Raw genomic sequence first — 19,883 nt, 5'->3', positions numbered from 1 at the left:
CTGTCGGGGCAGCTTAAAAGCTCGGTCCACGCGAACAGTGCGCCACAAATGAGCGAGGTAGAACTGTATGCTCCATTGCATGCTTTGTCAGCTTCTGTGTTGAAAACATCGTTTGTGGCTCCCCGAAAGTGCATACCACAAAAAACTAGCAAACGGTTGGACTACCCGTGGTGTGTAGCAGAAATTGATGCTTAAACCAGAAAAGAGAAGGTTCAAGCACCGGTACCTGCTACTGCACGGGACGATGCTGAAACAGAAAGAAGGACATGCTTATAAGACATGTTGACGATGAATCGATGCTATAGCTTAATATTCTTGGCCGGTCATGCATGGTGGTCTCCGTTTGGTTCATCGTCCTATAGCACCTTTGCTTCTCCTCGCACAATGACAAGTCCTGAATTTGAAGACGAATTATCCTGCCGGGCAACTGCTGCTTCACCTTCGCCACACAGCGTCGTCTCCTCCACGTACGCTTAGCCGCGGAGGCACCTCCCCAAAGCTACGTCTCGCCGCCATGCAACATCGCCTGCGAAAGCGTGATGCCTCGCCACTCCATCAGATGCGCTCGCGACCGCCGCATACTTCAAATCCGATGTCGACTTGGTGATTTCCAACCGGATCCGTGAACGAGATCGAAAACGTGGTATGGATTCATGATGTGTGGAGAAAGGGAGCCTTGATTGCTATGGATTATTGGAGGATCGATTTGAAATATTTTTTGCTAGGACGCTGGGTTTGACGGAAGGAAATTCGGAGTGAGGAATTTTTTTCCTCGCGCATGAAGGGAAATTGACGCCAAAGGTCTGACGAACTGAGGGAGTGCAAGTTGGCTGCTGTTACACGGATAGATGCCTGCTATCAACTTTACTGTCAACTTTATTTCTCCGCTTCAAACCATGGAATCCAATATCTATATTAATGAAATTAATTTTTAAGCCTGCCATGAAATATATTGTGATAGCGTGTTTATTTGGTACTACGGTGGTTAATTTATTTGTTTATCAATTCAGTACGAAACTATCTACTCCTCCGTTCCAAATTGTAGGTCGTTATGTTTTGTAAGTTCGTAGATATTGCTATGCATATAGACGACATACGCTATAGGCGCATAATAATATCTATAAATTTAAAAAATTCTAAAACGACCTAGAATTTGGAATTAAAAGTACATTTTAAAACATGTATAGGTTGCTTTTATACCGATATATACGATAGGGAGTTTCACTAATAAGCAAGGCTAATCGCCGGAGAATCAGCTGAACTGAAGAGCCTCTCTCGTACTTACGAAGAATAAAGCGTGTGATGCATCGACCGCCTCCACCGTCGGTCGGTCGGTCGGCACACCACCCACTTTATTGAGGAACGAGGAGGAGTGCACGTCGCAGTTGCTGACGGCTGTAACCTATGGACCGTCCGGCACGTCACGCCCCCTGCCCCCACCCCCACTCCCACCTATCCGCTATACGAAGTTCCCGGGATGACACGTGCGCGGGGCCAGCGCGCCGTGCCACTTGGGAGGCTCGCCGGCCACGCATGCATGCAGTCACAGCGCACCCACCTGCCACCGCCCAGGCCAGGCCCCGACACGACCGGGGGCGGTCCGGTCGCCGCCGCCTCCCGATCGAGAGATCCGATGATCCGACGGCCCCCCGCGCGCCTCCGCCTGGCTTTCGTTGGCCCTCCTTCTCGAAGCTTCCCCTCCGCCCCACCGGAAACGCGCAGAGGCAGGCAGGGCGCGGCCGTGCCGGGCACGCCTCGATCCTGCCTCGGATGTATCGGATCCGCTGCGGCGCGCGGAGCAGCGTTCTCCCCGTGCGCTCGTTCGTTCGCCGTGTGCGTTTGCGTGGGATGGGATCGTTGGTGGGGGGAGCGAACGGCTTGGCGCAGGTGGCGCACGCGCTGCGCGGGGTTGGGCTATAAGTTTTGCTTGGCTTTTTGTATGCATGCACGCGCGCACGACACGGGCGTACGGAGGGGGAGCTGGAAAATGGGCGCGCGCATGCACGGGCGTACGTCCTCGACGACCCTAGCTAACGCGTCGAGGCCACTGTTGTTAATAGTAGCCGCGTACGTACGGTACCATCATTCTGGCAGCCGGCGACACGACACCTCGCGCTAGCTACGATCGATCTAGCTAGCAGGAGTGCAGGACACGGTGGATGATTGAGTGCTGCGGGCTCCTACTAGTTGGAGTAAGCTGAAATTTTGGGACTGATTAATTGTTGTCTACATATCGACTAGTACAGGTACTGCTTTTTTCCGTTGAAGGATGGAGAGCTATAGACGACGTTAATTAGATTGCACTGTGCCGGCCGCCGGCTACCTAGCTAGGCAGCCATGCATCATGGACGACAAGATGTGTGTGCCTGATAACCTTCCAACAGTACCAAACAAAGCCTATCTGTGCATATCCACAACACGTTGCAGCAATGACGGTCGAGCGTCTTCTTCTAATTATTTCTTGCGAGGAAAATGGCGATCGGGTATCATAGCCTTTTTCTGCGATTTGATCGATCGGCACTTCGCTTTCTAGGGCCTACTTTTCCATACGGTTACGGTGTCTTGATTCTTATCTTACGCAGATCTTATCAACATGAGTTTTGCGTGCATGTAGATATTTTCTGGGTAACAACGGCTCAACCTGTTCTTCGTTTTCTTCCGGAGTTGTTCATATATATCTTCCAGGGATTTTGTATGGTTTAATTTTATATATACTCCAGGGTAATAATATAATATAAGGTGCGCGTGGGTCTCATCTAATAATAGCAACGCGCCGCACACAAGACTGGTGATTAGAATAATGTTCTATATACGCACTAAGATAAATTAATGTTGATTGATCGACACACTATATAAACAGGACTGGAGAGACTCTCTACGCCTCTACGTGCTAACAACATTTGTTAGTTGATGCAAAGATGGAGAGTCGTAGTTCTGCGATCAAAAACAAAAAGCCAGGAGACGCATCCACGCAATGTTAGTGTATGTGTCCACTGAATTTCACACATGAGAGGTGACACATGAATCAATTAGTGTACTATATAGTATGTACACACCTTAAACTAAATAAGTAATTTGTAATTAAGTGCATGCACGCACGATGCTAATTATTCTCGGTACTCAAATAAGTGATAATGCTTGGGGGCATCGTCACTGTCTCCAAAATATAACTTTGATAACTAGTACTTTTGTTGTAATGTAGTTCCTACGTTCTAGAGTGTAGATTTTTTTTTAATTTTGTCACAAGTCAAATTTCTTCAACTTTGACCAAGTTTATAAAAAAAGATATATTAGCATGTACAATATCAAGTATAAAAATATTAGTAGAATACGTGGATTTAACGAAATTGATTTGATGTCATAGTTGTTGGTGTATTTTTCTAGATATATATTTAGCTTAGAGAATTTTGACTTAGGACAAATGAATTACATTTTTTAACAGAGGGAGAATGATCAAAAGTTTATACTCTGGTACAGTTTTTTTTGACAAATCTACTCATCATGTTTAAACATCCAAACTCAACACATAAATGTAATTTGTAATTAAATTTGAAATAGTTGATTGCACGCAACATAAAATAATATTACTTATTTGTAACAGCTAGATGTTCTATTGGTGAACACACCTGGCCGCCAATATAATGTAGCTTTGTGGTAGTATTAATTTGTGCCCCCCCCCCCCCCCCCCCAACTCCCCGGGTCGGCACACAATCTATTTGACCTTATTTCCTATCGTAATTAATACTCCCACAGGTGTCTCTGAAGTCATTTTTTTAACCTTTGACCATCAATATAATAGCTAGAATCCAAATAGTTTTGCAACATTATTAGTTGATGCTATTTCATCATTGAAAAGTAATATGATGATATATATACCTTTGTATATTCGAAATATAGTTTTTTACATAAATGGACAGTCAAAGTTGCACACTTTGACAGTGTTGATGTCTTAATTTGTACGATCTATTTGTGATGAAAATGAATATTATATATAAAATAAGAAAATTACAACTAGATGTTAGATCACTAGTAGAGAATTGGGCTTTAGTCCCGGTTGGTAGGGTGCAAATATCCCGAAAATCCATCCGGGATAAACCAACCGGGACAAAAGGGGGGTCTTTTATCCCGGGTCACTCAACCGGGACAAAACCAGGATAACAGACCCCCTTTTATTCCGGTTGGTAATACCAACCGGGATAAAAGGGGGGGTCTTTTATCCCGGTTGGTGTTTCAAACCGGGATAAAAGGCTTCTCAGAGTCTTTTTTTCCCACTAGCCTTTGCAACCAGGATAAAAGGTCCCGGTTGGTGAGCCCCCCACCAGTGACCGAGTTTTAGTCCCTGTTGGTGAACCTTTTGTCCCGGGCCAACTTTAAACCGGGACAAAAGGGGGCGCATGGAAAGCCAATTCTCTACTAGTGGATCTAGAGTAGGACTAAAATATTTTCCACATGCAACTCTATTATTAGTTGGAAGATAGCTCGTAGCCTATACAGGCTACAGTGCTTGCTTAGCATAAACTGGCGTATAAGACAAACGACAAGGTAGCGAATCCGCCATATCACGAATTCCCGATAGTACTCTGGTTCAAATATACACATGGTGAGGGATTTTACTGGTCACATTTTATAATTTTGTCCATTAATATATACAAAAAGTTATATAGGTTAACAACACCACAAAATTAAAGGACATGTGTATTTGTATAGACCATATATCACAATGACCTTAATAATTTGTATTTTGATCAATCAGATGGAGTATTGTTTAACTTAAGAAGATGGATCAAGTGATAACCGTAAACAAAGGGGTTGGAGAAGAAAGTGACAGCTAGGTCCTCTAATAATTAAGACCGGCACTGACCGACGATAAAGATACAAATTGAGACAGGTCAGCGAAAGTAGTGGCTGCTATAAAATACTGTGGATATTAAGACTTCGGCCTGTGAATCTGTGATCTCGCTGCTTCGGATTGGCTGTACCTGACTAGTTTTTAGCACCACGAGGAACTTTGTTTATGGAGTAAACATCTTCATCAACGATTTTTTAAACATGCTAGCTTAAATGCTACTCCCTGCCTCCGTTCCATATTATGATTTTTCTAAATACCTAACTTTTTATATACACCTAGTATATACTACTCTAAATATATAGTAAAAAATTATGTATCCAGAAAAGTTAAAAATGAATAGTAATTTAGGGAGGAAGGGTACTAATCTAGCTACTACTAAAAGCTAAGGGCATAAGCTGAGAGCAGCCGATTAATTCGATTGATCTCTCATTAACCATAGAGTCACTACACCTAAAACTCTTATTGGTACTTCTTTTAATTTACAACCACGAAACAGCTCAAGTCGGCCAAGGTTGTGTTTAGATTCCACCGATTATGAGAATCCAAATTCTAAAAATTGGGTGGGATCCAAACACGGCAGACTTTAATTTTTAGATTTTGGAATCCAGGAGCCAGATTCTCAAAATCCCATAATGGCTAGCTTTTGGTAGATTTTGCGCACATGAAAAAAGGTGGGAGGGGAGGGGAATTTGGATTCTAAAATCTACTATGCTTGACTTTAGGTTGCAAGAATAAGAATTAAGGAACAAATTATTGTACATATACTAATTGTATATATATCAGTTTCATGTGTACAATGTACTAAGAATTGTATATATAGTAATTATAAATAATATTATACATGTACAATCATAAAATATATATACGACATGCATACAATACGAATATATAAGTATAAGTAGTGTACATTAAGAATGTATACGTATAGGTACATATAAGCGAAACAACAATTAGCATTAATGTGGAAAAAATATCATAACAAAAAGAAAAAAGTCTTTAGTCCTGGTACCAACTGAGACTAAAGGTGGTCTTTAGTCCTGGGTAAAAGAATCGGGACTTAAGACGGAGATCTTTAGTCCCGATTTGTTAGTCCTGGTAGGATTTTCGAGCTCCATGAGGCTCTCCAATCGGGACTAAAGGCCATTTCTCTACCAATATCCTCCAAACATCCACATCAATCTCTAACCAAAATCTAACTTTTAAAATCTAACCCAAAATCTAACTTTTAAGAATCTTAAATCTGATTCAAACGGGACCCTAGTTGCGGCGGATTTATACAACCACAAGATCAAATAGTTTTTTTCCCAAAAGATCACTCCAATTATGTTGATTTTATTATAAACTTGTAGTACGTATACCGCTAATGTGGTTTTGCAAGTTCGTAGTAATGACTTACGTACGTGGTGGCATTGAAGAGAGTTGCAGTAGTAGCAGTGCACAGAATCCGTCAATGTTGTCTGCCGCTAGCTGATGCCTCCGATCCGCAAGTGTGAAAGCAATCGAAATCTATTGACAACGCTGGTACCCATGTACTCTCACCGCTAGTAGATCTCAGCGTAGTTCTTGGTCCGAAATTCCTCTTCTCGATGTGATTCATCACGTACGAGAGTGCATGCGTCACGCGCGTTCAAACACCAACCAAATTTCTCATGGCATGCGCGCGGCTGCTACATACGTCGTCGTCAACCAAACAAATTGAAGACATTATTTGCAATTTACTCACTAGTAGAGAACTCACCTTCCATACACCCCCTTTTATCCTAGTTTAAAGTTAGCCCAGGATAAAAGGTGGTTTAGTCCTGGGTCAAATATCAATCAGGACTAAAGGCCCCACTTTAGTCCCGGGTTAAAAATCAGCCACATATGGGAGACCCTTTAGTCCTGGAAGAAAAAATCAGCCACCCGTGGGGGATCCTTTAGTCCGGGTGGTAACAGTAACTGGGATTAAAGGTCCCGGGTGGTAAGATCAACCGGAACTAAAGGTCACTCTTTAATCCCGGTTGGTGTTACCACCTGGGATTAAAGGGTCGGGTTGGTGTTACCACCGGGACTAAAGGGTCCTCACGGGTAGCTGAAAAAGAACTAAAGCCCTTAGATCCTCTAGTCTCGGTTGATAACACAAACTGAGACTAAAGGGTTCCCCACGAGTTAATACGAGGCTTGAAGTCGTGGGTTCGAATCCTACGCACCGCGCACACGTATATTCCGCGTGACTTGTGACTGGGGGGCTCCCAGGAATTTCTAATTTTTTTGGCGCAAAATCCTTTAATCCCGGTTGGTATTACCAACCGGGACTAAAGGGGGTGGGGTCTGTGCCTAGCGTGGCGACCCCTTTAGTCCCGGCTGGTTTTACCAATCGGGACCAAAGGGTGTTCTACCAACCGGGACTAAAGGCGAGTTTTGTACCAGTGACTTTTGATCTAAACAAAGGAAGTAGGTAGCTAGATAAGGGCATAAGGCCATAGCTCGACGGTGAAGAAAAATGAGTACCTCATTCTTTTTTGGCAAAGCGCACTTCTTTAATTATACGGTGAATCGTTGATCAAGGAGAAATGGCACACAATGTGTTAGGTGTACATATAGTTTGACGAGGAAAGTATATTTAGGTGTGTGGGTCATGGTAGAAAGTGACGTAAGTGGCTATGGACCAAATAGTTGTGCTAACATGTTGAATTGTTAGGGCTTCGTTACTTTCATGCTTGGATTTAATTGTAAATTTGACTTATATATGCTTCTTTTGTTAGACCAACTTCTGTTTCCTTTTTTTCTTGCGAGCATTCTGTTTTCTTACTCCTTCTGGAATGAGTATAGCAAATCATATTTCAAAAACAACGAGAAGAAGTTTAAAAAATACTAAAGGGGTATTAAAAAATTAAAAAAATTGAAATCCCCACCGGTCCCGCCGCCCCCGCCCCGCCGCCGGCCTTGGCCTCCCACACCCCCTCCCCACCCGACCCCGCCGCCCTCCGCCCGCCCACCCGCTCGCTCGCCGATCTCTGCCCTCCCGCCTCCGCCCTACCGCCTTGCGCCCACCCGCCGATCTCTGCCCTTCCACCTCAGCCCGCCTCCACCCGCCACCCTCCGCCCTCCTCTACCCCGCCACCCTCCGCCTCCCACCCTCCTCCGCCCCGCCGCCCCCTCCCTCCCGCGGCCGCCGCTCCCGTCGCCCCCGCCCGCCCGCCGTCGCTCCCGCCGCCGCCACCTCACCTCGCCTCGCCGCTGCTCCTCACTGTCGGTGAGGGGCGAGCGGAGGGGGGAGGGGAGGGGAGGCAGAGGAGGAGAAGAGTGAGGGTGCTGTGAGAGAGAGGGGGGGAGAGAGATAGAGGAGAGGGGAGGAGACGTGATAAGAACGAAGGTGGCCGGGTGGAGTGGGTGGATAAGGTGGCCAGGTGGAACGGGACGGGAGCTTTTGGTACCGGGTGGGAGTTCCACCCGGTACTAAAGGGTGGAGGTCTTTAGTACCGGGGAACCCCCATCCGGTACTAAAGGGGGTCACGGGGGCTCTTCGAAGGACCAAAATGTAACCGGTACTTAAACCTCAGGAATGCTCAGTTTTCCAGTAGCGATATACACAGAGACTTATTCACAGAAAAGACTTGCATACCGTACAAAAATTCTATATATGAATGAACTACTTCTATGCATGAACGACCAAGCCTATACCAAGATATGCAACATTGCCCGAGTGTTTTCGTCAAATTCATGAGGGTTATTGTCTTTCTTAATTGTTTTTTTCCTCAAATGTACAGGAGTTGTGCAGTCTCACCAACCACTTCTATTAGTAAATTAAACAACTCTCGGGAATCGCCTTGAATGGACAAAAGAAAACTTGGCCTATTGAGCGGTGGCGGCGGCGGGGACCGGAGGCTGGGGAGGCGAGGTCGGCGGAGGATTTCAATTTTTTTATTTTTTAATATTCCTTTAGTACCGGTTAAAGACTCTCTTAGTACCGAACTGGTACTAAAAGACTCCCTTAGTACCGAACTACTAAGTATCGGTTGCGAAACTGGTACTAAAAGAGTTCCCGATACATAAAGTCATTTCCCTAGTAGTGCTAACTAAAACTCAAAAAATGTTTTAAGTTTAGTAGACACTATATATATATATATATATATGCACGAACATACTTCTTCTATATCGGCCATAGTGATCCGGGAGTCCCGTGTGGAAGGGCTCTCGCTCAACGGATCGTACCAGCTAATTCACAGGGAATAATACTTGTCAAATCATCACGTTCTTCTAAAAATAGAGTTATATTTAGAACGAAGAGTAGACAAATATATTTGCATATATGGTTGCATACAGTATATACAAAAGCTAGGACAAGGTGCATACACTTCAAATCTGTTGATTTGATACCATACTTGACATAAAATAAAGAAACCGTGAAAATTCTCTCCATATTCATTATTCCATGTTGGGACTAAATAAACGTGAAAAATCCTCAACAAGGTGTAACACTAAATGAAAGGGAAAGCAGACACATGTAAAAGAATATTATTTTCGCAAAAAAAAGAGCTTTTGTTTTCTATACCGTAATTTCGAAGTCTCCGTGTACTTCTGATGTTCAAATTAAGAAAAGGCATGTAGGCTTTCACGCTCAATGTACATCCCCACTTATGTATAGAATACAGGGTACACAACTGTATACTACCGAAAGATGTTGGTGCAGCTCGGCAGCAGTTGAACTATGGTATCGTCACATATATCAAACACAGTCCTAAACAAAAGCATCAACCATATAGATCTGGCAGATTATACCAAATAATGATCAATACGAGCATCTTGTACGTATTCTGCAGATTGAAGCTTCTCCTATCACGCCTCCAACCATGACTCCATGCATGAGTGATGGGCACATACAACATTTACACGTTTAGCAAAAATTCCTATCTTTCTCTTTAAAAAAATCCTATCGTTCGGACCTGAAAGATTTTTTTGCGATCATAAAAAACAAATAGTACGTGTTTATTTGCATGTTCGTGTGGTGAGGTGACTTTTCAGCTGTGTATTCCATTCCATCCTATGCACGCCTAGCTATGCTCTGTGACCTGAACCATCATCCTACAGTAGTGGACTACAGCGAGATTAACTGTTCTCTCTCTCTCACACACACAATTTTGGCACGCAGTTTTCACACCGAACAAGAAAAATGAATAGCTTTCCAGTCCCCCAACCGTGGAGGAACAGTGGCGATAAATGCAGAGCGGCAAGAGCAGCTGAAAAGAAAGGACATGACGCTGAAAGCGAAATATCGGAAGCAGTTCTTGCTTAACTGAATGAATTAGTTGGTGCCGGGTGGTCCAGCTAGCGGTTGGGACCGCGCCCAAGATTTAATTTTGATTCCATCGTTGAGATGTGTGTTTCGTTTCATGGCCTTGTTTGCGGTTAGTAGATCAGTCATGTTAATCTATAGTACGCGCAACTACCATTCCATTGCATGGTCATTAACTTATGCCTAAACCTAGCTAAAGTTATACTATATATACAAGTACGACAGACTCTCACATACAATATTGCACGCACACTCATACTATAAGTGCGCATCTCTCCGGTGTAGAACACAAGAATCAAAATTGGCAAAAAAAGAAAAGAAATGTCGGCATGGCACAAGAATAAAGAATCTTGGCGAGTCACGGTAAAAAAAACAAAGGGAAACCGTTTTTTCTTTCTTCGAAAAAGAAAAGGTAAAAGGAGAAAGATAAAAGAATCCATCAGGGACGCCGACGGCGAAGAGAAAAAGCTCGGTTGTGAGGTGGGCTACACGCCAAGGAGAAAGCAAGAGGAGACTTTTTACGAGCTCGTGACTTTGACTGGCTGGTTTTGATACAAGCCAAACATGCATGCGGCGTAGAACAGTAGGAGTCTTATATATGTATCTGATGCAAATTTGATTATAGCCAATTTGCTAGTGCTGTTCAGATAGAGGGGGGAAAAAAGGAGTGGTCGCTATGGCGCGGTTAAAAGCAGCCGAGAAAGTGACCGACCTGTACTGTACCGGATAGAGATCGGCTCTTGGGTTGCATGAATGATTTCTCAAGTTGTTGACTTACCAACACCAATAGCAGCCTAGAAATGGCAGAGGAAATTCAAAGTATCGTGGGCCGTAAATGGGCCAACCCTACAGGCCTATGCGCCCATCTCTGATCACAACAGGTTATCACCACCGGAAATCCCATCCATCCTCCGGAAGATTTTTTTTTAACCTTCCAATGTTTAAATTTCGTGCGAACATTCACATCCGTTGAATCACCACCACCTAAACCATAGCCTCACTTCCTCCCTCCCCTGCTCCCTCCCTCCCTAGCTGCGCCGCCGCCCCCGTGCGGAGCCCGCGCTGCTCCGCCGCCATTGCGCTGCCCCATGCGCCGCCACTGCGGCCGGCCCCGTGGCCGCCGCCCGACGCTGGCGCCATCGTGGCCCGCCACGGTCGGCCAACACGCTGCTAGCCGCCGGAGCCAGAGAAGAAGGTCCGGAAAAAATGTTGAAAATTCTTTTAAAAAATGTTAGATCAATATTATTTGGAAAATGTTGAGGTTCAACGTTTCTAAGTTCAATATTTTTAAAAAAATATTGGTCAATATTTTGTATCCGTTAAAAATGTTGAATGGACCATCATCAGTTGGGCATGATCTTTACTGAGCTAAAAATGTTGAATGGACCATCATCAGTTGGGCATGATCTTTACTGAGCTTTATAGTTCAATTGCTTAATTATCTTCCGGTAGATATATTGGAGCCCACGCACAACACCGTAAAAGATTACAACAGGGATTAGTCGATGAGGCGATACATACAAGCAGGGGCGGACCCGCCACTAGGGCCACTAGGGCCATGGCCTAGTCTTAGGCCAAGTTGCAAGGCATACATTCCCTGTATACTAGTCTCCCACGTTAATTGTCTGCTCCACCAGTGGCCCATTGATCCCACGAACACACGCACAGCCTGCCCTCTGTTCTCGGCTCGTTGCCTCGCTCTCAAGCCTATCTTGTTTTGTTGTTTCGCATCCAGTACCGGTGCATGCCTCGCCGTCGGGAATTCCCAAATCCCAACTCTAGCTCATGCAGGGCCGCAAGAAGAAGCAAATCTGCAACCCCACCTCGTGGGGCATCCTCTATTCCTCCATAGCTTGCGTTGAGGCCTCGCACAGCTCGCCAAGCGCCGACTGGGCCAACGAGCATCATATTGACCTTGCCAGGAATTTTTCACTTGTGCGGCTATTTTCCATTCAATAGGAGCTCGCATATTCATCTAGATTATAGACATTTAGTTTACAATAATCCAAAGTCTATTTTACTGCATCTTAAATGGGATTACAAGGTGAAAAGGACCATGGTTCACACAATTGAACCTATCTCCAACTCCTCTTAAACAGGAAAGTAGGAATCAGCTCGAATGCACAAATCTTCACTAATTAGGTATTTACAATTGTGGCTGAGGTCATGTGGCGCATTCTTATCTCATATATTGCGTATTGAAGCATGAATTTCAATTATCATCTCAATTTATATATTTTTCTTTATTTTCTATTTCTCAATTTGTCACATACATCTTTTAGTTTTGCCTCGACTATGTACTTGCGCCTGACGCTCTCCATTCCCGGCTCTCTCGGCATTAGTGAAAATTTTTGGCCCTAGTCTTGGCTGAAAGCTGGGTCCGCCGCTGCACACAAGCTTAAGCAAGATCTGACTATGAGAAAAGTCTTCCACTGATTCTAAATGGGCGCAGCTTTATTCAATTCAATAAACAACAAAGAGTTTCTTCTTTATAAAAGTTTTGACTTGCAAGGCATAGTTTATCAGTAGTCATAGGCACGGACTCGATCACACTTGAGACGATGTGTTTCTCTGAACCGCCACCAAGGGCTGAGGCTACGTCAACTCCTCACCTAATACTTCCTAATCAAAGGCTTGGACCTAATATTTCTTTCTACTCCATCCGTCTAGCATCTGTTCCAAATTGTATGTCGTTTTGACTTTTCTAAGTTCATTGCTTTTACTATACATCTAGATATATAATATATCTAGATGCATAACAAAAATCTATGAACCTTAAAATACCAAAACGAAGGTTCAAATCTTCCCACGTGTTAAAGAGGAAGCAAGAGCTTGGGGACTGGCGGGAGCAAAACACTTGAAGAGCTCGTGTTCTTTTTTCAAGAGCTTGTTTTCCTTCTTTTATTAGTATTACATCTTGTTTTTGTTTCCCGGTTCTCGATCCGCATGGACCGTTTACTTGTAATTCTTCTTCAATAGCAATAGAAATGGCGCACATCTTGTCGAGTTCGTTCAAAAAAATTTTTTTCCAACAACAACTCCAGCCAGATCACCGTAGCGTATACAGTAAGCAGACGCTAGATGCCTAAAACCAGTCAAATTTCGGCTGGAATCCCCGTGTAAAGCGTTGAAACATCTTCCAAACCAGAAGCTAAATTTCTGCACCGGACCATTGCCTGTGCAAGTGCAACGCAACCCAAGAGACAAGGAGAGGAGTGAACCCGTACCTAGGATGGATTCGGATCGAATACGCATGAAATCGAATTCGAATAGCACCATTTACTATATTTTAATTCAAATTCGGATACGAATACGAATCAGACACGAATACAAAACGAATAGTCAAATTGAGATACTTGACTTAGAACATAGCGTCATATCGAGTATCAATTTGTTTTATCGATGGTTTTATAGTAGATAAAAAATATGGGAGTAAATTATGAGGATAGCACACAATAGATAGCTTATTGAAAATAATATATTTATTAATAAATATTTCAATAATTAAATATATATCAAATGAATATCATTTAAATAAATAATTTCATAAATATATAAATTATTTAATAAGAAAATAAGTACATTAATACATATAAATATAATTTATTCATTAAATAAAATAGGATAATGTATTTAAAATTAATATGATTAGCCACATTAAAATTAATTAAACATTATCATTATTCACTATATATCACTAGTAATATTAGACCAACATAATTAGTCATTTGACAAATAGATAACTTTTTAATACTTGAAATGGTGTACATAATTACTTTACTAGTAATATTAAAGTTAACATCATTTATCATTAGTAATTAGTCATAGAAATAAATTTTAGATGATTTTATGAGGTATTTTATGATAGTATCGGATATTTCACATTTTTGTCGAATACAAATCTTTAATCGGATAGAGAAAAATCTTGAAATCGAATTCGGATATATCCATTTGACGTTCATATTAAAATCGAACACGAATCTTTAATTGGATAGAGAAAATTCTTGAAATCAAATTCGGATATATCCATTTGACATTCATATTAAAATCGAATACAAATACGGATATCCATATTAATGTTTTAGGCGGATACGAATACGGATAATTCGGATTTACATACATCCATATCCATCCCTACCCGTACCAACTGTTTACTTCTGTAGCAAATACAGGGAATTCATGGGGTAAGGTCTGAGTCACCAACTGTAAACTTTTTATCCACCATTCGCGGTCAGCAACTTTCATCTGGCCAATTGGCCAAGGGCCAAGGCTACACTAACCAAGTAACCAACTGTTTATATTCCAAAGAATTAGGATTTTGATCACTACAAAGTTCTCTAGTGGCAAAGGCTAATTACAGAATTACCCCACCTGGGATGGGGTGGGGGTGGGGTGGGTGGGGGGGGGGGGGGGTGTTACACACAGATTTGCCGCGGCACCCCAGCAAATTTACACTACTACATGAGAGATGGCAGTCCTTTCTGAACCTGAACAGGGCTATTGAACTAGTTTCACTATGGTTTCTCTTCATCTGATTGAGATCCGTTGATGGCATCGGTAAAATACTCAACTGGAAAAGGATTAAACACGCAAACAATATGGTTCATTAAGGATGCTATGTTTTAGCTGATGAACAAGATACATCAAAGGAGGAACAATTACCTATGTCATCCTGATCTGGGGAATCAAGTAATATGTCAGAGTCCGAAGGCAGGAAAGGGGTACCAGCGTAGTTCTCAAGTGCTTCCAAATCTGATTGAATAGCAGCAGATATTTCACTGCTCAGAGAGGAATACACAGGTACTACACACGAAGAATCTTATATCGACTGAGTTATAATGCTCTGGAACAGATCACTGCTAACTTATTCAGCACAAGATGTTTAGGTTTAAGATGCTACCAATAACATATGTAGCACATGAAAACAATGATGCACCTTTACAACACAACATAATTGCATTTTTTTGGCCTATTGCTGTTTTCATTTTCATTTTCTTCACACACAAATGACTTTATTTCTTTACAATCAGTATTACAAAGTATCTGGTTAAACTAGAGTATATCTTTTAGTTTCAAATCTAATATCAATAACTTGTAATTCGATGATGGAAGTGAAGATTAATGGAAAAAACAAAGCATAAGGTAATTTCCTCAACAAAAACATTACCTCCCAAGCTCGTCAAATCTGTTGTTAGATCAGAAAGGCTGAAATTCCAGAGCTGCCCGAAGGATCTGATGGAGTCTCTTGACGAGCCATCAGGTCCTAATTGCAGCAGTCCAGGATTCCCTACATCAGATCCAAACGTCGAATCTAGGGTTGATACATCCATGCTCATCCCTGGTATCTCCGATGGCGTAAAAGGAGCATGGTTGCTTGACGCCACTGATGAGGGACTCACAGCCATCTCAGATGACATAGCACTGCCGGTAGCACCAGCATGCGGTGTTTCAGGCACACCATTGTCCACAACCATGCTGCAGCAAGATATGAGCAACATCATAAGATTCAAGAATGTGGACAGAGTACCAAAACCAAAAAAGTTAGAAAAAAAAGGGACCAACTGTAGACATAACTTTCCACAAGTTCATTTGGCAACAAAGCCAAAGATTCTAACGTAGTCTCAGAAAAAAAAATTATGTCTAATTTATTTATAAGACATCAAACCAGGAATAGCGAAATAAATAAACAATTAACATGGCAATCAGCCTGATGAATTGGATAGCAGGAAAAGAGTATAAAATAAATCGGTCAAGGAAATTGTGTGTAGTCGAGTCAGCGCAAACCAGTGGATAGCAACATGTGCCATTACTTGAAAGTGGAAACAGTGTAGTAATTATATGTGTTCTGCAGCAGTTTGATTGTCCAGTACTAACAAACAACTAACATACCATTTCCAAAAGTAGGCTTACAAACTGTACAGGCTTTAACTGTTTGATAGACAGAAGAGCCACTCGGAAGGTAGACAAAATAAAATGCTCATGAACACGATTAAACAGATACGACTGATAATGAGAAGTCCAGAATTGAGGAAACAAAAACTGGAACAATGGCAATACTTACTCATTTCCGGAGTCCATGCGAATTGGATGATAACCACCTGGTGCAGGGATTCCATTCACTACATGATCACTGGAGAGACCACAGGCCATTGGATCCATGTGAGGTTGGCCTGGAGCAGGCATAATAGGCTGTTGCAGTACTGGATACCCCATTGGTAAATTGCTAACTGCACTGGAACCAGGTTTTCATTAAATAAGAATGGTAGCAGTACTTCTCTACATGTAAATCAGTAGATGATTAAAGCTGCAGTTGAACTGTTGCTACACCAATGACAAAGTGTTGCTATAAACAAGGCATTTTGGTGCAGAAAATTATATCTTAATAGCACAGCTTATACAAAATGAAACAGGGATAGAAGTTTTATTCTGCTAAGCGATAAAAGTATTAATCTGAAATGAATATCAATTCAATGAACTAACATACGGAAACCATTCACTAGGCAGTAAATGCTTTGCTTATCAACAATGCAAGCCAAATGCATTCTTGAATAGTTGTAGCATGACAATTTGCCTAAATTGAGCTAACATTGCACCAATGGGTGAGACCAAGAAAGAGAAGGAAACCGTCTAACAGAAAATGTGCGCAGTTCAAGTCAAAGGCAAGGGCAGTGCGTTCATAAGGAGAACATGAAAAAGCAAATCTTAAACTTAAATCGAAGCCTATTAATTTAGCAATTTTTCTGGGATAGAATTATTAATAGGGACATTACCTGGCACGTGGTGAGTCCCATTTTGTATTGGAGCCAATGGAACATTTGGAGGTGATGAATATTTCATTAAATTGTATTGGTGTTGCAATAAATGATTGAACAAGATGATCTGCCTTTTCAATTTCAACCTTGTATAGTAAGCCCTAAAGAACTCAGAGTTCTCTTCTTCGAGTTTCTGCCATACTGCACACAAAGAAAACATCAAAGAAATGAACAGTAGAACTTGAGAACTCAAATGGGTACAACTAGATGTTTAATAATCATAATACATGATATAGCAGAAGTTGAGGTCAATGTTCATTTCTACAGAGCATTTCCAGTAAATATTAATCATCGTTGATCAATAGGGTAAATGCATATAGAGATCAGGGAGAATCTGCGCGTTAGTATTGAGAAACATTTTGTCATCAACATGATCGAGCATGGCTGTAGTTAGAGTATATGGAAGAGATCCATAGGATCCAGCTATTATGGTAGAATAGAATTGGTTAGGATTGATTGATTATAATCCCGTTATTAGTTTCCATCTCTATCTCTAGGATTGCTTGAGATCCAAGCCACCATGTACTATATAAACAGCCCATGAGGCTCAATACAAACCAATCATCCATTCACAGTATATTCATCTTCTCAAAAGGTTGATACTTGAAGGAGTGGTGCCATGTTTTTTCCTAACCTAGGCTTAAGCATGTGAAAACAAAACAAGCATTGACATAACACATCCCACCAGAAGCCAATTGTGGGGACAAAACTAGTAAATACAGATACATAAACATGGCACCAGAATGTTAGGACATCACCTAGAGTAGTGAAGCCAGGTTCTATTCTTGCACGAGTAGAAAGAGTCCTAACAACTTCTCCTTTGTTCATGTACATCTGTAGACAGCGCTCTATCAAATTCTGGACCTGCAACAGTTCAGTTAGTTGGCAAAAGTGTAAAACTGTCAATGTAGAGGGGTGCCATTTGGTAGCTAGAAAGCTTACAAGTTCAATGTCTTCACGAGACACCTTATTGTCATTACTAGCTACTGACAAAGAACCAGAATCTCCTGCAGGAGAATCAGTGGCCATTGGATTTGGTTGCTGACTTTGCACTTCATTAGTGCCTTTTGCTGATGACTGCAATTCTGTCATGCTCTGAATATCCTGTGAAAAGAAGTCCTTAAATAACATAGTTGAACTGCCCGATGAAGATAAAAAGGCAGTCAAATGGGTAGTGTTGAAAGCAGCATTGGTCCATTGTGAGTACATCAGCAAGAAAAAATGGAGGCCAAAGTATTAAAGAACGAATAATTTGAAAAGAAAAGCAGAGGCATTGGCTTGAAATAATGAATCTTTTAAGCAAAATGATAACGATTCCATGATTGATACCTGCTAAATATATAGCACAAAGGTATCTTCAGTGCAATACTATTTTCTTAAGATTTAAGTGCAAATTTTGAGTACTTGCTCCTGTATAGGTCTAGCTACCCGCAGAAATATCCCATTACCCTAAAAAATATAGAAAATTAACTGTTACTGTTTAGCATACATTACAAATTGCATATAGCATATCACTAATAGACCCTGAAGGGAATATCATCCACTTGCGTTGTACAAAATCAACTTGCCATCATATTTAGTACAATCCATGGACTAATTTTTAGTTCGGGTCACATCGGATGTTTGGATACCAATTAGAAGGACTAAACGTGAACTAATTATAAAACTAATTGCATAAGCCGTGGCTAATTTGCGAGACGAATCTATTAAGCCTAATTAATCCGTAATTAGTACATATTTACTGTAGCATCACATGGTCAAATCATGGAATAATTAGGCTTAATAGATTCGTCTCGCGAATTAGCCTTCATTTGTGCAATTGGTTTTGTAATTAACCTATATTTAATACTCCTAATTAGTATCTAAACATTCGATATGACAAGGACTAAACTTTAGTCCCCGACTCCAAACGGGTTATTGTGGATGATAAAGAAAAACACAAAGCTAGGGTTCTCAGTAAAGAATGAAGGACAAAGGGGAATAGCATATTATCATGTTCAGAGCACAGTATTATAGTATTCTTGGCATCGCAAAGATGTAGGGAAAAATAGTATACCTTATACTAATGGGTAGCAACGCATAGCTAAGTCTAACAATTAATTTATCGGAGCAAAACTAGCACTATGTACTGAATACCCCACACAGAAATTTAGATTATAACAATACTCCTCACAGGAATTGCCAAAACCTTTGGAAAGGTAAGGAAACAATCAAACAAACAACAATTTATTTAGAAAACACAAAGGTCCCCATGTCACTAAGCCCAATAAAATGATGGAGAAAAAAATATTTCTGCAAGCTTATACTAAAGTAAGAAGAGGTCTTAGAAAAAGGTACATATTTCCAAAGCAAGATTCCTACGAGGATTTCGAAGAACTGCTGTTTCCAGGAGGAATAAGAATCGCACCAACAACTAATCGCAGAACCTCTAAGCCCTAATAAAGATTCCGCCTTTACCCCCAAAACATGAAAGGAGAAAACAGACAAGGATGCACCTCGTGCCCATTTTGTTCTCCCAACAATCGCCGAGAAAGAACACTAACAGCCCCACAAATAATTTGAGCAATTCCAGCGCATTCCAAATCCCAACAATCACCAGGGGCGGACCCAGTATAGGACAGGGGGTGTGTGCACATGAGGAAGGGAAGAGAAAGGGTGGGCATACCTGGTGGGTTCGTCGCCGACGAAGGACCCGGCGAAGACGTGGCGGAGGGCGCCGCCAAGAAAGACCGAGAGAGAAGAGGTGAACCCGGGGAGGGTGGGGGGAGAGAGAAATAGTGGGTTCGTCGCCGGCAAAGGACCCGGCGAAGACGTGGCAAAGGGTGCCGCCAGCGGCCAGCCAAGTTGCCGCCGCCAGGAAGGTGAACGCCTAGTGATTTTTCTTTTATCTGTTAACAACTATACCCAAGTGATCCTCTTTGGCTCTTTGCATAGTAATGAGTACTGA

The 19,883-nt window shown here is 42.0% G+C and overlaps 1 protein-coding gene across 2 annotated transcripts; it reads right to left on the bottom strand.

Annotated features, from left to right (window-relative positions):
- Window positions 1-14,166: 14,166 nt before the first annotated feature.
- On the bottom strand, window positions 14,167-19,883 carry LOC117840125 (uncharacterized). 2 transcript variants are annotated; one of them, XM_034720584.2, is made up of 8 exons: window positions 19,602-19,883; window positions 17,879-18,040; window positions 17,695-17,800; window positions 16,895-17,077; window positions 16,186-16,351; window positions 15,292-15,599; window positions 14,787-14,876; window positions 14,167-14,694 (listed from the first exon to the last, which is right to left on the bottom strand). In XM_034720584.2, exons 2-8 carry the CDS (start codon window positions 18,026-18,028, stop codon window positions 14,639-14,641), a joined length of 1,059 nt encoding a protein of 352 aa, XP_034576475.1. In that variant the 5' UTR covers window positions 18,029-18,040; window positions 19,602-19,883; the 3' UTR covers window positions 14,167-14,638. The 2 variants fall into 2 exon arrangements, with proteins under 2 accessions (XP_034576475.1, XP_034576476.1); XM_034720585.2 differs by lacking the exon at window positions 19,602-19,883 and adding an exon at window positions 18,266-18,283.

Source organism: Setaria viridis, chromosome 9 (genome assembly GCF_005286985.2).
Source record: "Setaria viridis chromosome 9, Setaria_viridis_v4.0, whole genome shotgun sequence".
NCBI classification, from domain to species: Eukaryota; Viridiplantae; Streptophyta; class Magnoliopsida; order Poales; family Poaceae; genus Setaria; species Setaria viridis.
The sequence above is the reverse complement of the archived record's forward strand: the minus strand, read 5'-3'. Positions and strand labels throughout refer to the sequence as shown.

Bases quoted from the DNA above. Each gene is read 5' to 3' on its own strand.
- LOC117840125 (XM_034720584.2), bottom strand. From the start codon at position 18,028: ATGACAGAATTGCAGTCATCAGCAAAAGGCACTAATGAAGTGCAAAGT. The intron at 17,801-17,878 runs GTAAGCTTTCTA...GAACTGTTGCAG, and splicing joins CTCGTGAAGACATTGAACTT to GTCCAGAATTTGATAGAGCG. The intron at 16,352-16,894 runs GTAATGTCCCTA...GTTCCAGTGCAG, and splicing joins TGGGACTCACCACGTGCCAG to TTAGCAATTTACCAATGGGG.